The sequence below is a fragment of the Typopeltis vanoorti genome, chromosome 12 (genome assembly GCF_054136105.1).
Source record: "Typopeltis vanoorti isolate ZY-2024b chromosome 12, IOZ_Tvanoo_1.0, whole genome shotgun sequence".
NCBI classification, from domain to species: domain Eukaryota; kingdom Metazoa; phylum Arthropoda; class Arachnida; order Uropygi; family Thelyphonidae; genus Typopeltis; species Typopeltis vanoorti.
In genome coordinates, this window is record NC_143560.1 from 99,946,945 (window position 1) to 99,962,194 (window position 15,250).

General features: G+C 36.6%; 1 protein-coding gene across 3 annotated transcripts in view; it reads left to right on the plus strand.

Annotated features, from left to right (window-relative positions):
* The window catches only part of LOC150101057 (microtubule-associated protein RP/EB family member 1-like), a 151,478-nt gene that overhangs the window by 87,634 nt on the left and 48,594 nt on the right, over nucleotides 1-15,250 (plus strand). For all 3 annotated transcript variants that reach the window (XM_090402270.1, XM_090402271.1, XM_090402272.1), the window contains exons 4-5: nucleotides 720-826; nucleotides 9,575-9,794. In XM_090402270.1, the coding sequence (XP_090258396.1) occupies nucleotides 720-826; nucleotides 9,575-9,794 (327 nt within the window). The remainder of the gene's footprint in view (nucleotides 1-719; nucleotides 827-9,574; nucleotides 9,795-15,250) is intronic.

Genomic DNA, 15,250 nt, shown 5'->3' on the forward strand with positions numbered 1-15,250 from the left:
ACTCCCTCGCATACAGCTCCGTGACCTTTGGACTTCACTCCCCCCCCCCCAAACTGTTGAATTTGTGCTTACATTCCATAATTCTTTTATACATGTTATTTTATACAGCCTTGGTAATGTTTTATACTTTCAATATTAATTTAACCACATTCGTGAATGGCACAAATTACATACTTATTTACCCTTTCATAACAGAACATGCTTGATACATATATACATAGTACTTATTTTATACTTAGAGGCAATTTACTGTATTTATCTCATTTTTTTGTTTGGAAGAGCATGTTAGATTGTGATAAGATAGGAGTTCATAAAATTCCACTCTATCACAATCCAACAAACACATGCAATTATCAAAGAATGTACTAAAGTTCATATTCTTAATTGCTTAAGCTTAATCCTAAAACAACCACAGCCAACCATGTTAGTGAGAAAAAAAAATTCTTTTTCTAAATTTGTCATTCTGTTATATGATAAAGCTGCACCAGCTAAACATCAAACAAAGAAAGCGGGATGATCTGTGGTATATATATGTTTAGAAGGAAATTTATACAATATTAGTTTGCAATTTTTTTTATCTTTGATTTGCATATTCAATGATTTCAGACTAAATTACACAAAATATATTCAATGAAGCTTAGTTTAATTTTCTGTATCTGATTAACAATAATGATTTGCTTTCCTCCCATTTATGTAATGCTTCGATAAATTTTTTATAGGTAGTATATCTCTGAAGAAAGTAAAATTTAAAACAAACCTTGAACATGAATACATTCAAAACTTCAAGTTGCTTCAAGCAGCATTCAAAAAAGTTGGAGCTGATAAAGTAAGGAATTTAAATTATACTAATTAGGTTTCATGCATGTATAAAGAAATGAATCAAATTACAGTGGAAAATAAGTTTTTGGAAGATCAGAATTGACTTAGAATTGTGCTGTGTTTTAAAATTTATCTTGAATTCATTCAGAATCTAATTGGAAAAACAGTTTTATGTTAAAATTGTTATAATTTGGAAAACTTTCTGCACAGTTTTCTCATACTTATTAGTTTTATCTGTTTTCAGTTATATACTGAGTATCTCGTTGCTGTCTCATAAGTTAACAAAAGATATAATTTCATATATTAATTTAGAAATACAGAATACCTGCTGAAGAAATATGATTTCTTCGGTAGGTATTCTTTTAGGAGCTAGAGCGAAATTGTGACCACGTACAAGTGCGGTGAGTGCCTAACCATATTGCCAACAACGTCAGACTGGATGTAGTCGGTGTTCTCACTAAAGCCAAACCTCCAAAAACCAACTTATCCAAAGACGAATATGCAGCCCTTCAAGAAATGAAGAATAACAAAAAAAATAGTAATCACCAAAGCAGATAAGGGAAACGCTGTGGTGCTAAATCAGGACTACAAAGGTAAGCTTAATGCTTTAGTACTAGACCGTACTACTTACCTCCCTATTGAATATAATCCTACCAGCTCTCAGATTAGAACTCTCCACAGACTCCTTAAGAAAGTCACTTCTTGGCCTGTGGAAGTCACTAACAAACTAAAACCTTATAACTGTAGACCCCCCCCCGATTATATGGACTCCCAAAAATACATAAACAAAATGTGCCATTACGTCCCATAGTGGATGGCATTGATTCCCCTACATATAAATTAGCCAAAACGCTCGCGCACTATACTGGCAACACACCATCACACAAAAAACTCAGCCCACTTTAAAGCCAGTGTAGAAAACCTCTCACTCCAACACACTGACATAATGATCAGTTTTGACGTCTCCTCCCTATTCACTAATGTCCCACTCAAAGAAACCCTGGAGCTCATCCAAGCCAAGTTTCCTCCCGATATCTCAGCCCTATTTTAGTTCACAATGAACTCAGGCTATTTCGTTTGGCAAAGAAAGTTCTACAAACAGATAGAGGGGACAGCCATGGGTTCACCACTTTCCCCACCCTTGGCCAATTTCTTTATGGAGACCTTCGAAGAGAAAGCCTTAAACTCCGCCCCACAAAAACCCACTATTTGGCTTCGTTACATGGATGATGTGTTCGCTATTTGGCCACATGGCTCAAACTCACTCCACTCCTTCCTAACACTTAAACAACCAACACCCCAGAGTCCAGTTCACCTTAGAAAAAGAGGAAAACAACACCCTCCCCTTCCTGGACACTTTAATCACCTGCCAGCTTGATGGATCTTTGGTTTTCTCTGGTTTTCTTCATTTTACAGAAAACCCACCCATACTGGCAGATACATTCACCAGCAATCCCCCCCCCACCTCACAACAATATGGGGTTATAAAAACACTATATAACAGGGCAAAATTAATCTGCTCAGATGACAAGGCCCTAACTACTGAACTAAACCACATCCACAACACTTTCTTAGCCAATGGCTATAACCCCCAAAAAATACTAAAACCAGTAAACCACAACCCCCTCCACAATAAAGATTACACCAAATCTATCACCATCCCCTTCATCCAGGGCACCTCTGAGAAAATACCAATATCCTCAGAAAATATGACCTTACTTCCTGTTACAGACCATATAAAAAGTTGGCATCCCTTATCCGCTCTACCAAAGACCAACCACTTCCCCTAGACCTACCTGGTGTATACCAGGTCCCTTGCAGCTGCAAATTGTCCTACTTTGGCCAAACAGGCAGAACAACAAATATCAGGATTTCAGAACACAAAGACTACATCCGGTTTCACCAGTACAGCCGCTCTGGGCTGGCAGACCATGCCTTAGATACCCACCATAGAATTTGTTGGAAGAAAACAAAAATAATACACCGCAGCAAGTTTAAATACGAAAGATTATTCAAGGAATCTTCAGCAGCTCTAAAAAACGTTCCTAACCTCAACAAATTTGGGTGCATGAAACTACCCCAAATTTGGGAGACTTATTTGAGAACTTCAGCCCAATTGCCAAGTCAACCAAATTAGCCCACCAGGGCTAATTTGGTTGACTTGGCAGTTGGGCTGAAGGGCATCATTAGGACTTTAGGAACAATATTAGTTTTTGCTTTCTTCCTCATTTGCTTTTGTTAGTGCCTGCATGCACATACCATATCTTTATGTTCCTGAAGATGGCAACATGACGTTGCCGAAATATAGAAGTTATTTATTAAAGTTACCTTTAATTAATATACTTTATATGCGTTGTTAATTCCGTAAACTAATTACCAGTTATGTATGACCAACGTATAAGCCTTGCTACTAGAAAGGTATCATCAGCATATCTAAAATTGTTTTTATGCCATTGACACTAATTCGTATTTTTTGTTTTTCAATCTTTTTCATCACTGTCTCACTAATTAAATTAAAAGATTAAATAGATTTGGTGAAAAGATACAACCTTGTCTAACTCTTTATTTTCACTACAGAAGCCTCAGAGTTAAACAGCTGCATTTTCTGTTTGGTGTAAATCATTTTTATAATCTTAAGTACATGATCTTTTATGTCTAATTTATCTAATATATTGAACATTTTAGTATGTTTTACCTGGTCAAAAGTCTTCTGAAAGTCTATGAAGCATATGTAAATGTTCCTATTAGTACTTTTTAGTTCCAGGATAGCATTAATTGTTCCCATTCCTCTTCTGAAGCCTTTCTGTTCACTCAATTCACCGATTAAGGCTCTTTCAATTTGTTTGTTAACAGTGGTTAAAATAATTTTCGATGCATGGGATAATAGGCTCACAGTTCTGTAATCCTCACAATTTTGTGCATTATTTTTCTTTGGAATTGGTATACAGATAGATGTAAAAACTTAAGGTAATTCTATTATTTTATAGATGTCCTGAATGGATTCCACTAAATAGTTGTTATTATTGCCAGTCAAAGCTTTCAGCAACTCAGCCGGGAAATTATCACACCCAGGGGATTTATTATTAGGAAGATTCTTATTTATGGGTTCTATTTCCTTGTCGGTAGAGTGGTATCTGTTTTTATGTTTAAGGTGTCATGAATCATCTAACATGTTACCATTATCATCATCATACAGATCTGATAAGTACTCCATCCATCTTCCATTTATCTTTTCCTTATCATTGATTATGTTTTCATCTTTGTCTTAGATGTAATTAGACTGTCTACATTTTGCTTTTCCATTAAGTTCTTTCACTTTCAGGAATGCTTCTCTGGTTTTGTTCCTATTTTGTAATTCTTTATCTCGGTACACTGCCTAATTACCCAGTTTTCTTTCAATCTTCTGCATAACTGTTTGATTCTTTTTTCCAATGTTTTATATCTTAATCTTTCTTCTTCATTTTCTGCTCTTTCATCGATAGGGTTGATTACTTGTGTTATCCATGTTTTTTTCTTTCTTTCAAGGCCAATAAGCTTAACCATGCCTCATGTTAAGCTCTGTTTGTGGATTTCTTATTATTCAAGTTCCTGTAGAGAAACTAATGTATCTTTACTGTTGCGATTTTTAATTGAAGATTGGATAGAATATTATTCTTTGCTTATTGAGCTCATAGCTATCAAGTAAAAGCACAGGATTGTTCCAAAATAGTTATATTCTGTTTCTGTGCTGGGCAGCTGAATTTTATGAAGTAAACTGTTAATGTTTTTTGGTATCTGTTTTAAATAGAAACTGAATATGCTTGAAGTATGGCATATATTGAAGATACAGATATGAGTTATTTTCTTTTGCAACTGTGTGCACTGAGAATTTAAGGTTCGATGAAGAACATGTTTTGACTTAACAAAACAATGTTTAATGTTTGCTAAGTTTTCTGTTATGTCTATTTGACTCTGACTGAAATATGTTAACCTTTGCAGATATTTTGTATTTTATTATTATTATTATTATTATATGACACCTCCAGGGAGTCCAAAGACTCATCGAGGGAGGGCACCTACTCTTCAACTTTCTGTCTCCACTAACAACTACAATGAATTCACCATCTACACCGTCATCTACTGCCAAACACCTCCACTAGTATTTTCACAGACAATCACAAATATCCATGCCCATGCCTTGATTCGAACCCGCAGCCTCTTGGCTGGAGAGCGGATGTGCTAACCACTCGGCCAGCCAGGCTGGCCAAGAAGTATTTAATGCCAGAAGGGTCATTAATTTTTTAATACACAATTTTATTCTATATATTGTGTTTATACACACACACTTTGTTAATAAAATATATAGAGAGAGATATTAAAAAGATAACTTAGTTTTCATGTATGTAGCATAGTGAAACACCAAATATATAAGTCTAGGGATAGAACCTGTAAAATTAGGGGAGAACTTATACGACATTATATAACTAGATTATGTATTCAGACTCTCAACGGATATTATTTATGAAGTAACTTATCTTCTTAATTGCTTATTGTATTTTTATTTAGGTCTCAAGCAATAGAATAAGGCTTTTTGTTAGTAATTGTCTGTTTCTGTTTACTGCATGTCTACCTACCCATGAAGACCTGAAAAACTACGATGGTTAGTTTATAGAGTAGGGGAAGCTGGATTACTTAACTTTAGCCTGTCCATAGTACTTAGTGTGTAATAGACTTGCCACTTTCATGGGTGGGATTCACAGACATCACACATCAATATTGACACTCAAGTATTCTTCCACCTATTCTGAATCTAATAATGAGATTGACATTTATTGGTACCTGGCAGTTAACATATACTGCATGTTGATATTTGGTAGTACCTAATCTTGCCATTGTCTTCTCTTTTCACAAATTTGGTCATGTGTTTTTGGTCTCCTCAGTGTTTCATCAGTCTGCATTTTGATATACTTTTATTTTGTTTAGTTGCTGTGTGGTGTTTTAATAACCTAATCTCCTTTTTTTTCATTGTCCCTGCTTCATTTCCATATAATGTTGGTTTTGATAAAATATTATATATGATTGGTCTGTTTCTTCCCCCCCCCTCCCGAGGGGATATTTTTTTGGCCTTAGTTGTGTTGTTTAATATTCATTGTAACTTATTTTGTTGTCTATAACTAATTTGCTTCAGATGAATATTTTTCCTTGAATGTCTGGTTTTGGTTTTTTCTTTAGAAGTTGACATAGTGTTTTATTATTAAATTTATATACATTTTTGGAGGTTGTATTCGTTTTTTTCCGAATACCATCTAATCGTCAGCAAAGGACAAAGTAAGCTCATCAAATTTGTAATATGTACTACTCTCAAGGGATATACAGGAAAACTGTTATTATCCCTTGATGACAGTTTTCCTGTTCTTGACATTATTACTAAATTCCTGTCACTAGTTCTCTTCCAAAGGAATCTGTTATTTGTCAGAACTCCAATATCGTCACATGTTTTGTCAGTCTTCTACAGCATTTCTGACTTTATCACTCCACCTATATCTTAGTCTTCATGTGGATCTCTTTCATGACATTCCAGCATCCGAACACCTGCTTATCCTTCTTCATTTTTCATATGATTCGGCCATAAATTGCAATCTCACTTATTTTTTTCTGAACTCTCATATTTCATATATCTAATCTTTGATCAGTTATTTTATTTCGGTGCTTTCACAACCACAGGTTAAAATTGGATAGAACACTAGTTTGCATAATGTCAGTTGAGCATTCTGGCAAATTCTCTCTTATTCCATATAAATTTATTCAGTTAGTTCCCAACCACATCAGTTTTGCTTATTCCATTATCTATTTCCATATTTAGTTTGCCATCTTCACTAAAATTTTACATGTTCCAAAAGAATGCAGTTGATGTTTTCCATGTTCCTGCCTATTTTGATAGCTTTTGTATTATTTTTATTGCTGACTTTTATGCCAAATTTATTACAGCAGTTATTCAATTTAAATTAGGAATCCTGCAGAATTGTACTGGATTTATTTAAGAATATAACATTATCTGTATAAAATAACTGAGATTAACATTTCAGTTATTTTATTAAGGGGAAGGGCCACTACCCAGACTAGTTTCAACCTTTATTGAGGTCTCTTCAGTGGGAGCCAGGCCCAGACATGGAGATACCAGGCAGAAGCAATAGCGAGGTCATCCTTACCTATAGGAGTTGCCAAAAGGTGTGCCACCTTTTTATTAAATTACTCTGGATTTAGAGAAAGATGTTGAAAGTTTATTTTTCACTTGGTTAGACTATAATAAATTTAGTTTAATCCTTTATCCAGACGTGGAGATACCAGGCAGGCCTGGTATCTCCACGTCTGGCTCCCATTGAAGAGACCTCAATAAAGGTCGAAACTAGTCTGGGTAGTGGCCCTTCCCTTAATGCATAACATTATACATATCTGCAAGGAGATGTGTTTTGCATTATGGGAGATACTGAGATAGGAGTGATGTTAGCTTGGTCCACCTTTGCTACGAGTTGTCCAGTGTTGTACTACCTGACCCCAGTCCTGAAGATACTTTCAGGCACAAACTTTGTTTGCTCACACTTGGATAAAGGATTAAACTAAATTTATTATAGTCTAACCAAGTGAAAAATAAACTTTCACCATTTCCAGAAAGATACCAAAGTATCTTTGCAGAGGTCACATATTATCTATATACAAATATATACAAGCTTTGTTTGTTTATACCTGGGTAAAGGATTAATCAAGATTATAAATTTTTCTGCAAGGATAATTTATTTTGTAACCAGGCAGAAAAAAAATTTTCACAACTGTCTTTGATCCAGAGTATTTTAATAATATGATATACTTTTTTACTACTTGTATATGGATAATATATGAATCCTTCAAACTTGGTATCTTTTTCAATCGACCTAGAAAAAAGCTCTGCAGTACTATTCACCAAACATGAAACGGAACCGAACACAACCATACATATGTTTGGAAAAATCATTCCTTGGCACAACTGAACCAAATATCTAGGAGTTCAGCTTGATAAATGCCTAAACTTCAAGACACATAAATAGTGTCTCCACTAAAGCCAATCAGACCATAGCTCAATTATATCCACTCTTGAATAGGAACAGCTTCCTAAGCATAAATAACAAAATTCTCCTCTATAAATCAGTGATAAGACCTCAACTGACTTACTCCTCACCAGCCTCGAGTCACGCGACAAAAAGAAACATCCACAGATTACAAACAATCCAGAACGAATGCCTAAGAATGGCATTTAATGCCCCTTAGTTCATCAGAAACCTCCAGTTGCACTGAGAAGCCAACCTACCAGATATCAAGACCTACATGATGGGTACTGCAGAAAAATTCTTCACAATAGCTAAATCCAGAAAGTTTGTAGTCAGCTGCCTGTCGAATCAACTGATTCGACAGGCAGCTGACTACAAACCCTCAGATTGCTTCAAACATAGAAAACCAAAATCCTTCATCACAAGAGAAAGTTGATACAACATAAAATGCTCACAAAGAGCAGTTCCAAGTTCCAAATCTTTTTTTGGGCCTGGTTCTCACCTGATGAGACCTCAATAAAGGTTGAAACTAGTCCAGGTAGTGACTCTTTCCATAATTCACAGCAATAGGAAGTATGCTTTGCGTTATGGATAACAAGAAGTATAGTTGTAAAGATACTCCACGTGTGGACTTTTTGCTTACGCTTGGGTAAAAAAGCAAACATAATATAATTTCTTGGTAAGTATAATTTATTTTGTAGCTAAGTGAAAAAAGTTTCTACAACCTTAATATATCATTTGGGACAGATTAAGCAAATACGAAAAATTCATATTAATGTTTTATTTCGGATTTTTTCCATGATCAAATAGCTTTACTAAATGAAAAAGAGACCTAATTCAAATCTCATATCTATAATGAAAGGTATTGATGGATATAGATGTAAGTTGCAGTCCTCCACCCATTTACATTAAAATATCAGATTTTTATTTTTCTCCTGTGAAACAAGCAGAGACCAAAGAGCACATTTACAGAATATAAATGCACAAAAATATATCACTGATATTTTAAAAACTTTTTAAAAATTAAGTCTTAAAATCACCCACAAGCAAGTGCTGACAGTTCATTGGCTATAGTGAGGTGGAGAAGGATTTTTGACATAATAAAATGTTTTTTAGTTTGGGAAATTAAAACAGGATATTTCTTTCTTTATAGACAGGTGGAATTTTAATTGATTGAGTATAAATATAGAACATTTTAAAAAAAATGCAGGTTTATGTAAAAAAAAAAATGCAATCTTAAATCGTCACCATGAACAAATTACTCAAAATGGAGAAGAATTGTGCATTTCACTGCACGTGCACACACACACACGTCTTGATTTTGTTCAGAATCCTGAACACAGATCAGAATGACAATATATAAATAACTATTATTGTGTGTGACAACTGCAATCCCCCCCCCCCCAAGTTCAGTGAACCAATTGGCTCATGGGAATTAATAGACATGATTATGCAATTGCTACATTTGAAGTTACTTTTTTCAACTATAGTACTAAGTATGATAGTTTGGTTTGAGTTGTGAATGATAATGATTAATTCCTCAGTGAGGATTACAGGTTGTTTTTGTTTCAGATTTTCTTCTAAATGCATTTTTAATAGTCACTGAATGACATGCAGACAGAACTAAATTATTATATATATATGTGTGTGTGTGTGTGTGTAATCATATTTCTACACTTAAATTGTTTTTTTAGCATATTCCCGTGGATAAGCTGGTTAAAGGAAGATTTCAGGATAATTTTGAATTTCTTCAGTGGTTTAAACGATTCTTTGATGCCAATTATGATGGACAACCATATAATCCTCATGAAGCCAGAGGTGGTATCTTTGTTGGATCAGGTGGAAATCAAAACAGAAGTGGTTCAGGAATGAGGTTAGGACCACCCACTTTGTCAAAGACTATTACTCGAACAAGTATGTTTTTACTTGATTCTCATAGTGCATTTTGTTTTGTTATGTTTTTTTTTCTCCCAGAAAATGAGTCAAATGCAAGTGAGCTCTCCTCTTATACTCTGAAATGTACTTGTCAGCGATTCTGGACAGACGAACACACACACACACACACACACACACACACACACACACACACACACACACACACACACACACACACACACACACACACACACACACACACTCCTGATATCCTGTTTGATACTTGAGGCAACCATTGTTTTTGGTTTGACCTTCTGTTATTTGCTCTATAGGAAGAGCAAATAACAGATCAGAATGACAATATATAAATAACTTATTTTCCAGGAAATGTATACTAAAATATTAATTATGATTTTAATTAATATTTTCCAATTAGCCAATGGCTACAATTTCCCCCAAGAAACCTAAAAACTAAAAAAACCCTCTAACTGCAATCCCTCCTCCTCTTTCTCTTCAGAACAGAGATTACTCAAGATCTATCACCATAAAATTGACAAAAATCCTGAGGAAATGATACAACCTTAAAACCATTTACAGACCATATAAAAAAATTGGCATCCCTTATCTGCTCCATCAAAGACCAGCCACATTTCCTAGACCTACACTGGTCCCTTGCAGTTGCAAATTGTCCTACTACAGCCAATATCAGAATTTCTGAACACAAGGACTACATCCATTTCCACCATACATCAGTAAACTGCACACACCCGGTGTGCAGTTCATTGATGTATGGATAACTATGGGTACAAAGGGATGTTGAAATGCATATACGTGAGGAATTATTTGTAGGAAGTGAGACCGCTAGGTTGCACGCAGTGATACAAAATGCGCAGCGGCAATTAGAGCACCTGCAAAACTCTTTCCAGAGTGATTCGGCTAACGTAAATAAACAGCGTAAGAATGGGAGAGTTTCTGAAATGAAGGAAAGAGTGATGTATAGTGACTTGTTATTAAGAGGAGTGATAGATGGGAGTGTAACTAAATGGTACTTACCGGGTGAAAATTTAAGGATGTAAGTGAGAGTATTAGAGTGCAAAAACAGAGGGTGAAAGAATTAATAATTGTGGCGGGTACGAATGAATTAAAAGGTGATAAATTTTTTATGAGAGAGGACTTGAAAGTATTGTTAAAGGTAGCGAAAGAAAAGAGTGACAGAGTTAAAATGGTGAGTCTGTTGCCGCAGTATGACAGAGAGGAGTTTAGAAGGAGGGCCATAATCGCAAATGACATTATGCGCAGGTTATGCAGACGGTGTGGTGTGGAATTCGTGGACGTGTGGAATGAGTTTGATGGGCGAAAGGACTTATACAAGATGGATGGCCTGCATTTGAATGGACTTGGTGTGCAAAGACTCGAAAAAGTGTTGCTGAATGAAGTGAAAATGGATGTGCAGAACCAGGGAAACTAGAACTACCAGGGGGGGGGGAGATATGCAAACTTCGTGAGATAGTTGAGTGTAAAAATGTATATAATGTACCCGAGCCAGCACTAAGGACAAAAAATGGGAATGGGACATTTAGAATAACACATCAAGATAGGGGTGGGACAAAGGGATCACTGCATTTCATGTATACTAATGCCAGGAGTATTAGGAACAAGAAGGAAGAATTTTTGGCCTTGATTGGCTCTTCCTGGCCACAGGTTATTGGCATCAGTGAAACATGGTGACAGAAGATGATATAGTTAGTGGGATAGAATGTGTAGGTTATAGTGTGTTTAGGAGGGACAGAGAGAGAATAAAATGGGGGAGGGGTGTTATTGATGACAGCTGATGAACTGCAGCCAAGGAGAATTGAAGTTGTACTGTAGGATAGTGAAAGGAGCTCATTTGAGGCTATTTGGTGTGAGATCGAGACTGGCAGAATAAAATATACAGTTGGGTGCTGCTATAGACCAGGTGATGGAATAGATGGTGGAGATAGTATGCATAAACAAATTGGTGAAATGAGTGGAAGGAGGATAATTATTATGGGGGATTTTAATTATGGTAACATTGATTGGAAGGAGGAGAGGACACGTGTGAGGAAGGAAATGGATTTTATTCAATTATTAAGGGATAACTATCTGAGACAGCATGTAATTGAAAATACTAGGGGTGTGAGAGTGCTTGACCTTGGAATAGCATCTTACAATTTGACTGTAATGAATATGACCATGTTGCCACCTATTGGTGAGAGTGATCATAAGGTCTTTACCTGGGAGGTGGCTAAAGGTGTGGAATTTTTGATTAAGACAGGGTATATGTGGAGTTACCGTGCTTAGGAGATTGCTTGGATCAGTGCCATGGCATGTACAGCTGCAAGGGCTGGATGTCGATAGAGCATGGGAAGTGGTCAAGGAGTATTTACAGGAGGTTATGGCTGATTGTATACCTAGGGTCCGAATAGTAAAACAAGTAGGGGTTAAATGGATGAATAACACCATTAAGCTTGAGCTGCAAAAAAAGAAACAACTGTGGAGGGAATTTAAAGAAAGGGGTGACCTGCAGGCACACGAAGTATAAAGTACAGGCCAGAAGGGTAACGAGTGTGGTAAAAACAGCAAAAGCCGATTATGAAAGGAAACTAGCTATGCAAGCAAAAGAGAATCCCAAACAGTTCTTTCAATATGCTGCAAGCAAGAAAAAAACTGGACATGGCAAAATGATTTTAACGAATGACGATGGTAAGGAGGTCACTGAACCAGTTGATATAGTGGAGTTACTGAGTGCGAAATTTGCAAAAGTATATCATCCAGGTGGTGACATTGAAAAAATGAAGGAACCATTAGTTTATACAGGAATTGTGATGAATGAAGTGGAAGTGAATAGTCTGTTACAGAACCTTAATGTGAATACATCTATGGGATTGGATGGTATACCGGCACGGGTCTTACGTGAAGCGGCTAAGGAATTATCAGTGCCCTTGACCATGGTGTTTAATCTGAGTCTCGGATCTGGTTTAGTCCCAAAGGCATGGAAAGAGGGGAAAATAGTTTCACTGCATAAAGGAGGATCCAAGACTACGGTTGCAAATTACTGACCAATCAGCATATCAGGAGTCGTTGTCAAGGTCTTGGAGAAAGTAGTCTAAAGAAAAATACAGGAATGGATTGATGAAAATGAGATACTGTACAGGGGACAGCATGGCTTTGTGAAGAGTAGATCATGCCTCGGTAACTTGCTCAAGTTTTATAACGAGGCGACAGCAGCACTGGATAAGGGAAATGTGTTTACAGTGATACTGCTGGACTTGGCAAAAGCGTTTGACAAGATACCACATGGAATTCTAATCCGTAAACTACAACATATGAGAATGGATATAGGGTTGGTGAGATGGATAGGTGGGTGGTTGATGGAGAGATATCAAAGAGTAGTTTATTCAGGAGTAGAGTCCAAAAGACGGCCTATGACTAGTGGTGTGCCACAGGGTTCTGTTCTTGGACCACTGCTGTTTAATCTGTTCATTAACGATATAGGGAAGGATCTAAGTGGAACAGTTCATTTGTTTGCTGATGATGCAAAGTTGGGTAGGGCGATAGTGAATGCAGAAGATGTCAAAGTCTTGCAGGATGACTTAGATAGATTGGAGTTCTGGGTTAAGGAGAATGGATGTCAATTTAATGTGACAAAATGTAAGGTTATGCATTTTGGGGTGAAAAGATTAGCAGCAGTATACCACATTGGTGGAACTGTACTCCAAGAGATTGATGAGGCCAGGGACTTGGGAGTGTTGGTGAATAGGGAGATGAAGTTTAGGGGGAACATTGCAAAAGTAGCTAAATCAGCTCATCAACTCACTTGGTTGTTGAAAAATACCTTGACGAGCAGAGACAAGCAAGTTATTGTACCTCTGTACCGAGCCTTGATAAGACCTCATCTCGACTACTGTGCCCAGATTTGGTCACCTCGGTTCCTTCTTGATAGGGGGGAGGTGGAGAGGATCCAGAGGCGAGTGACTAAGATGATAGCAGGTCTATGGAATGAACCATATGAGAACAGGTTGAAGATTTGTGGGTTGCAGAAACTAGTTGATAGGCGGAAAAGGGGAAATATGATTGAGACATTCAAATTGCTAAAAGGATTCTATAGGATTAATTCAGAGGATATTTTTTGAGATCAGGACTGGTGGTGGGAGAACTAGGGGACACCTGTGGAAGCTGGGCAAGAGTGTGGTTAGCAGTGGTGTTAGAGCTGGGTTCTTTACTTTTAGAATGGTAAATGAGTGGAATAAGCTGCCAGAGTCTGTTGTGGGTGCTATGACAGTGAGTGAGTTCAAGGCAAGGTATGATAGATACTGTGAGAATGTCAAATAGTTTTGTGGACATAATGCTTAGGGCCTCCCTCGATGAGTCTAAGGACTCACTGGAGTAGCCCGAAATAATAATAATAATACACAAATGCAAGAAGTATCAGGAATAAGGGTGAGGAGTTTTTGTCGTTGGTAGACTCAACTTGGCCAAAAATTATAGGCATTGGTGAGACCTGGTTGACTGAAAATGTTAGGGATAAAATGTAAAGGGTATTGTATTTTCAGGGAGGATAAAAGGGAAAAAAAAAAAAACAAGGAGGTTGGTTACTGCTAATGATAGCTGCAGAATTACAGCCAACAAAATTAGAAGATAAAGAGGATATTAGGTCTGAGGGAGATGGTTCATTGAAGCTGTCTGGTGTGAGATACAGGCAAGTAGGACAAAATATGTTGTTGAATGCTGCTATAAACTAGGGTTCCACATACATAGCTCATGGCAAAAACATGATATTAAAAAAAGAGAATCATGATGTCATTATATATATTAACAGGATTGAAGAATTTAAAATATTTTCAGTTAAAAATTTTAAAAGAAAACATAGATCTAATCCAAGGAGTTGGAAAATTAAAATAAGAGTTAAAAGTAAGTCTTAATATGTTATAATAAGGGGAAAAAAAAAAAAAAAAAACATTATAAATTCAGATCTAAGTTCGTAATCCAGGTCACAGCTTCAGGAGCTGCTTGTTAAAAGTCATTCCAGTCATTCTGATAAGCACGGAAGGTGCATTCTTTTACAATATGTTGCAGAGTCTGTCGTGGAGCACCACAGTCACATTCTGGAGATGCTTGTCTGTTCCATTTATAGAGGATACCTCCACATAGGTCATGGTTTGTCCGATTTAGTACTGTCCAGGTTTTGCGAGGTAGATCTGATCCTGTAATGATTTGATCATCTTGAAAGATGTTATGCAAGTATTCTTTCATAGTTTCCTCCCACTCTTATAAAGGTGGGGTTCCACAGGAAGATGTAGATGCTATTTATCGACAAATCAGCACAATGAGTATATGCTAAAAAATTATTGTGGTGGAAGACTTTAACTATGAGGACTGATTGGAGGGAGGAAAGGGGCGTGGCAAGATGGAAATGGGATTTATACAGTTAAGTGATAATTACATGAAACAACATGTCATAGAGGAGACAAGGG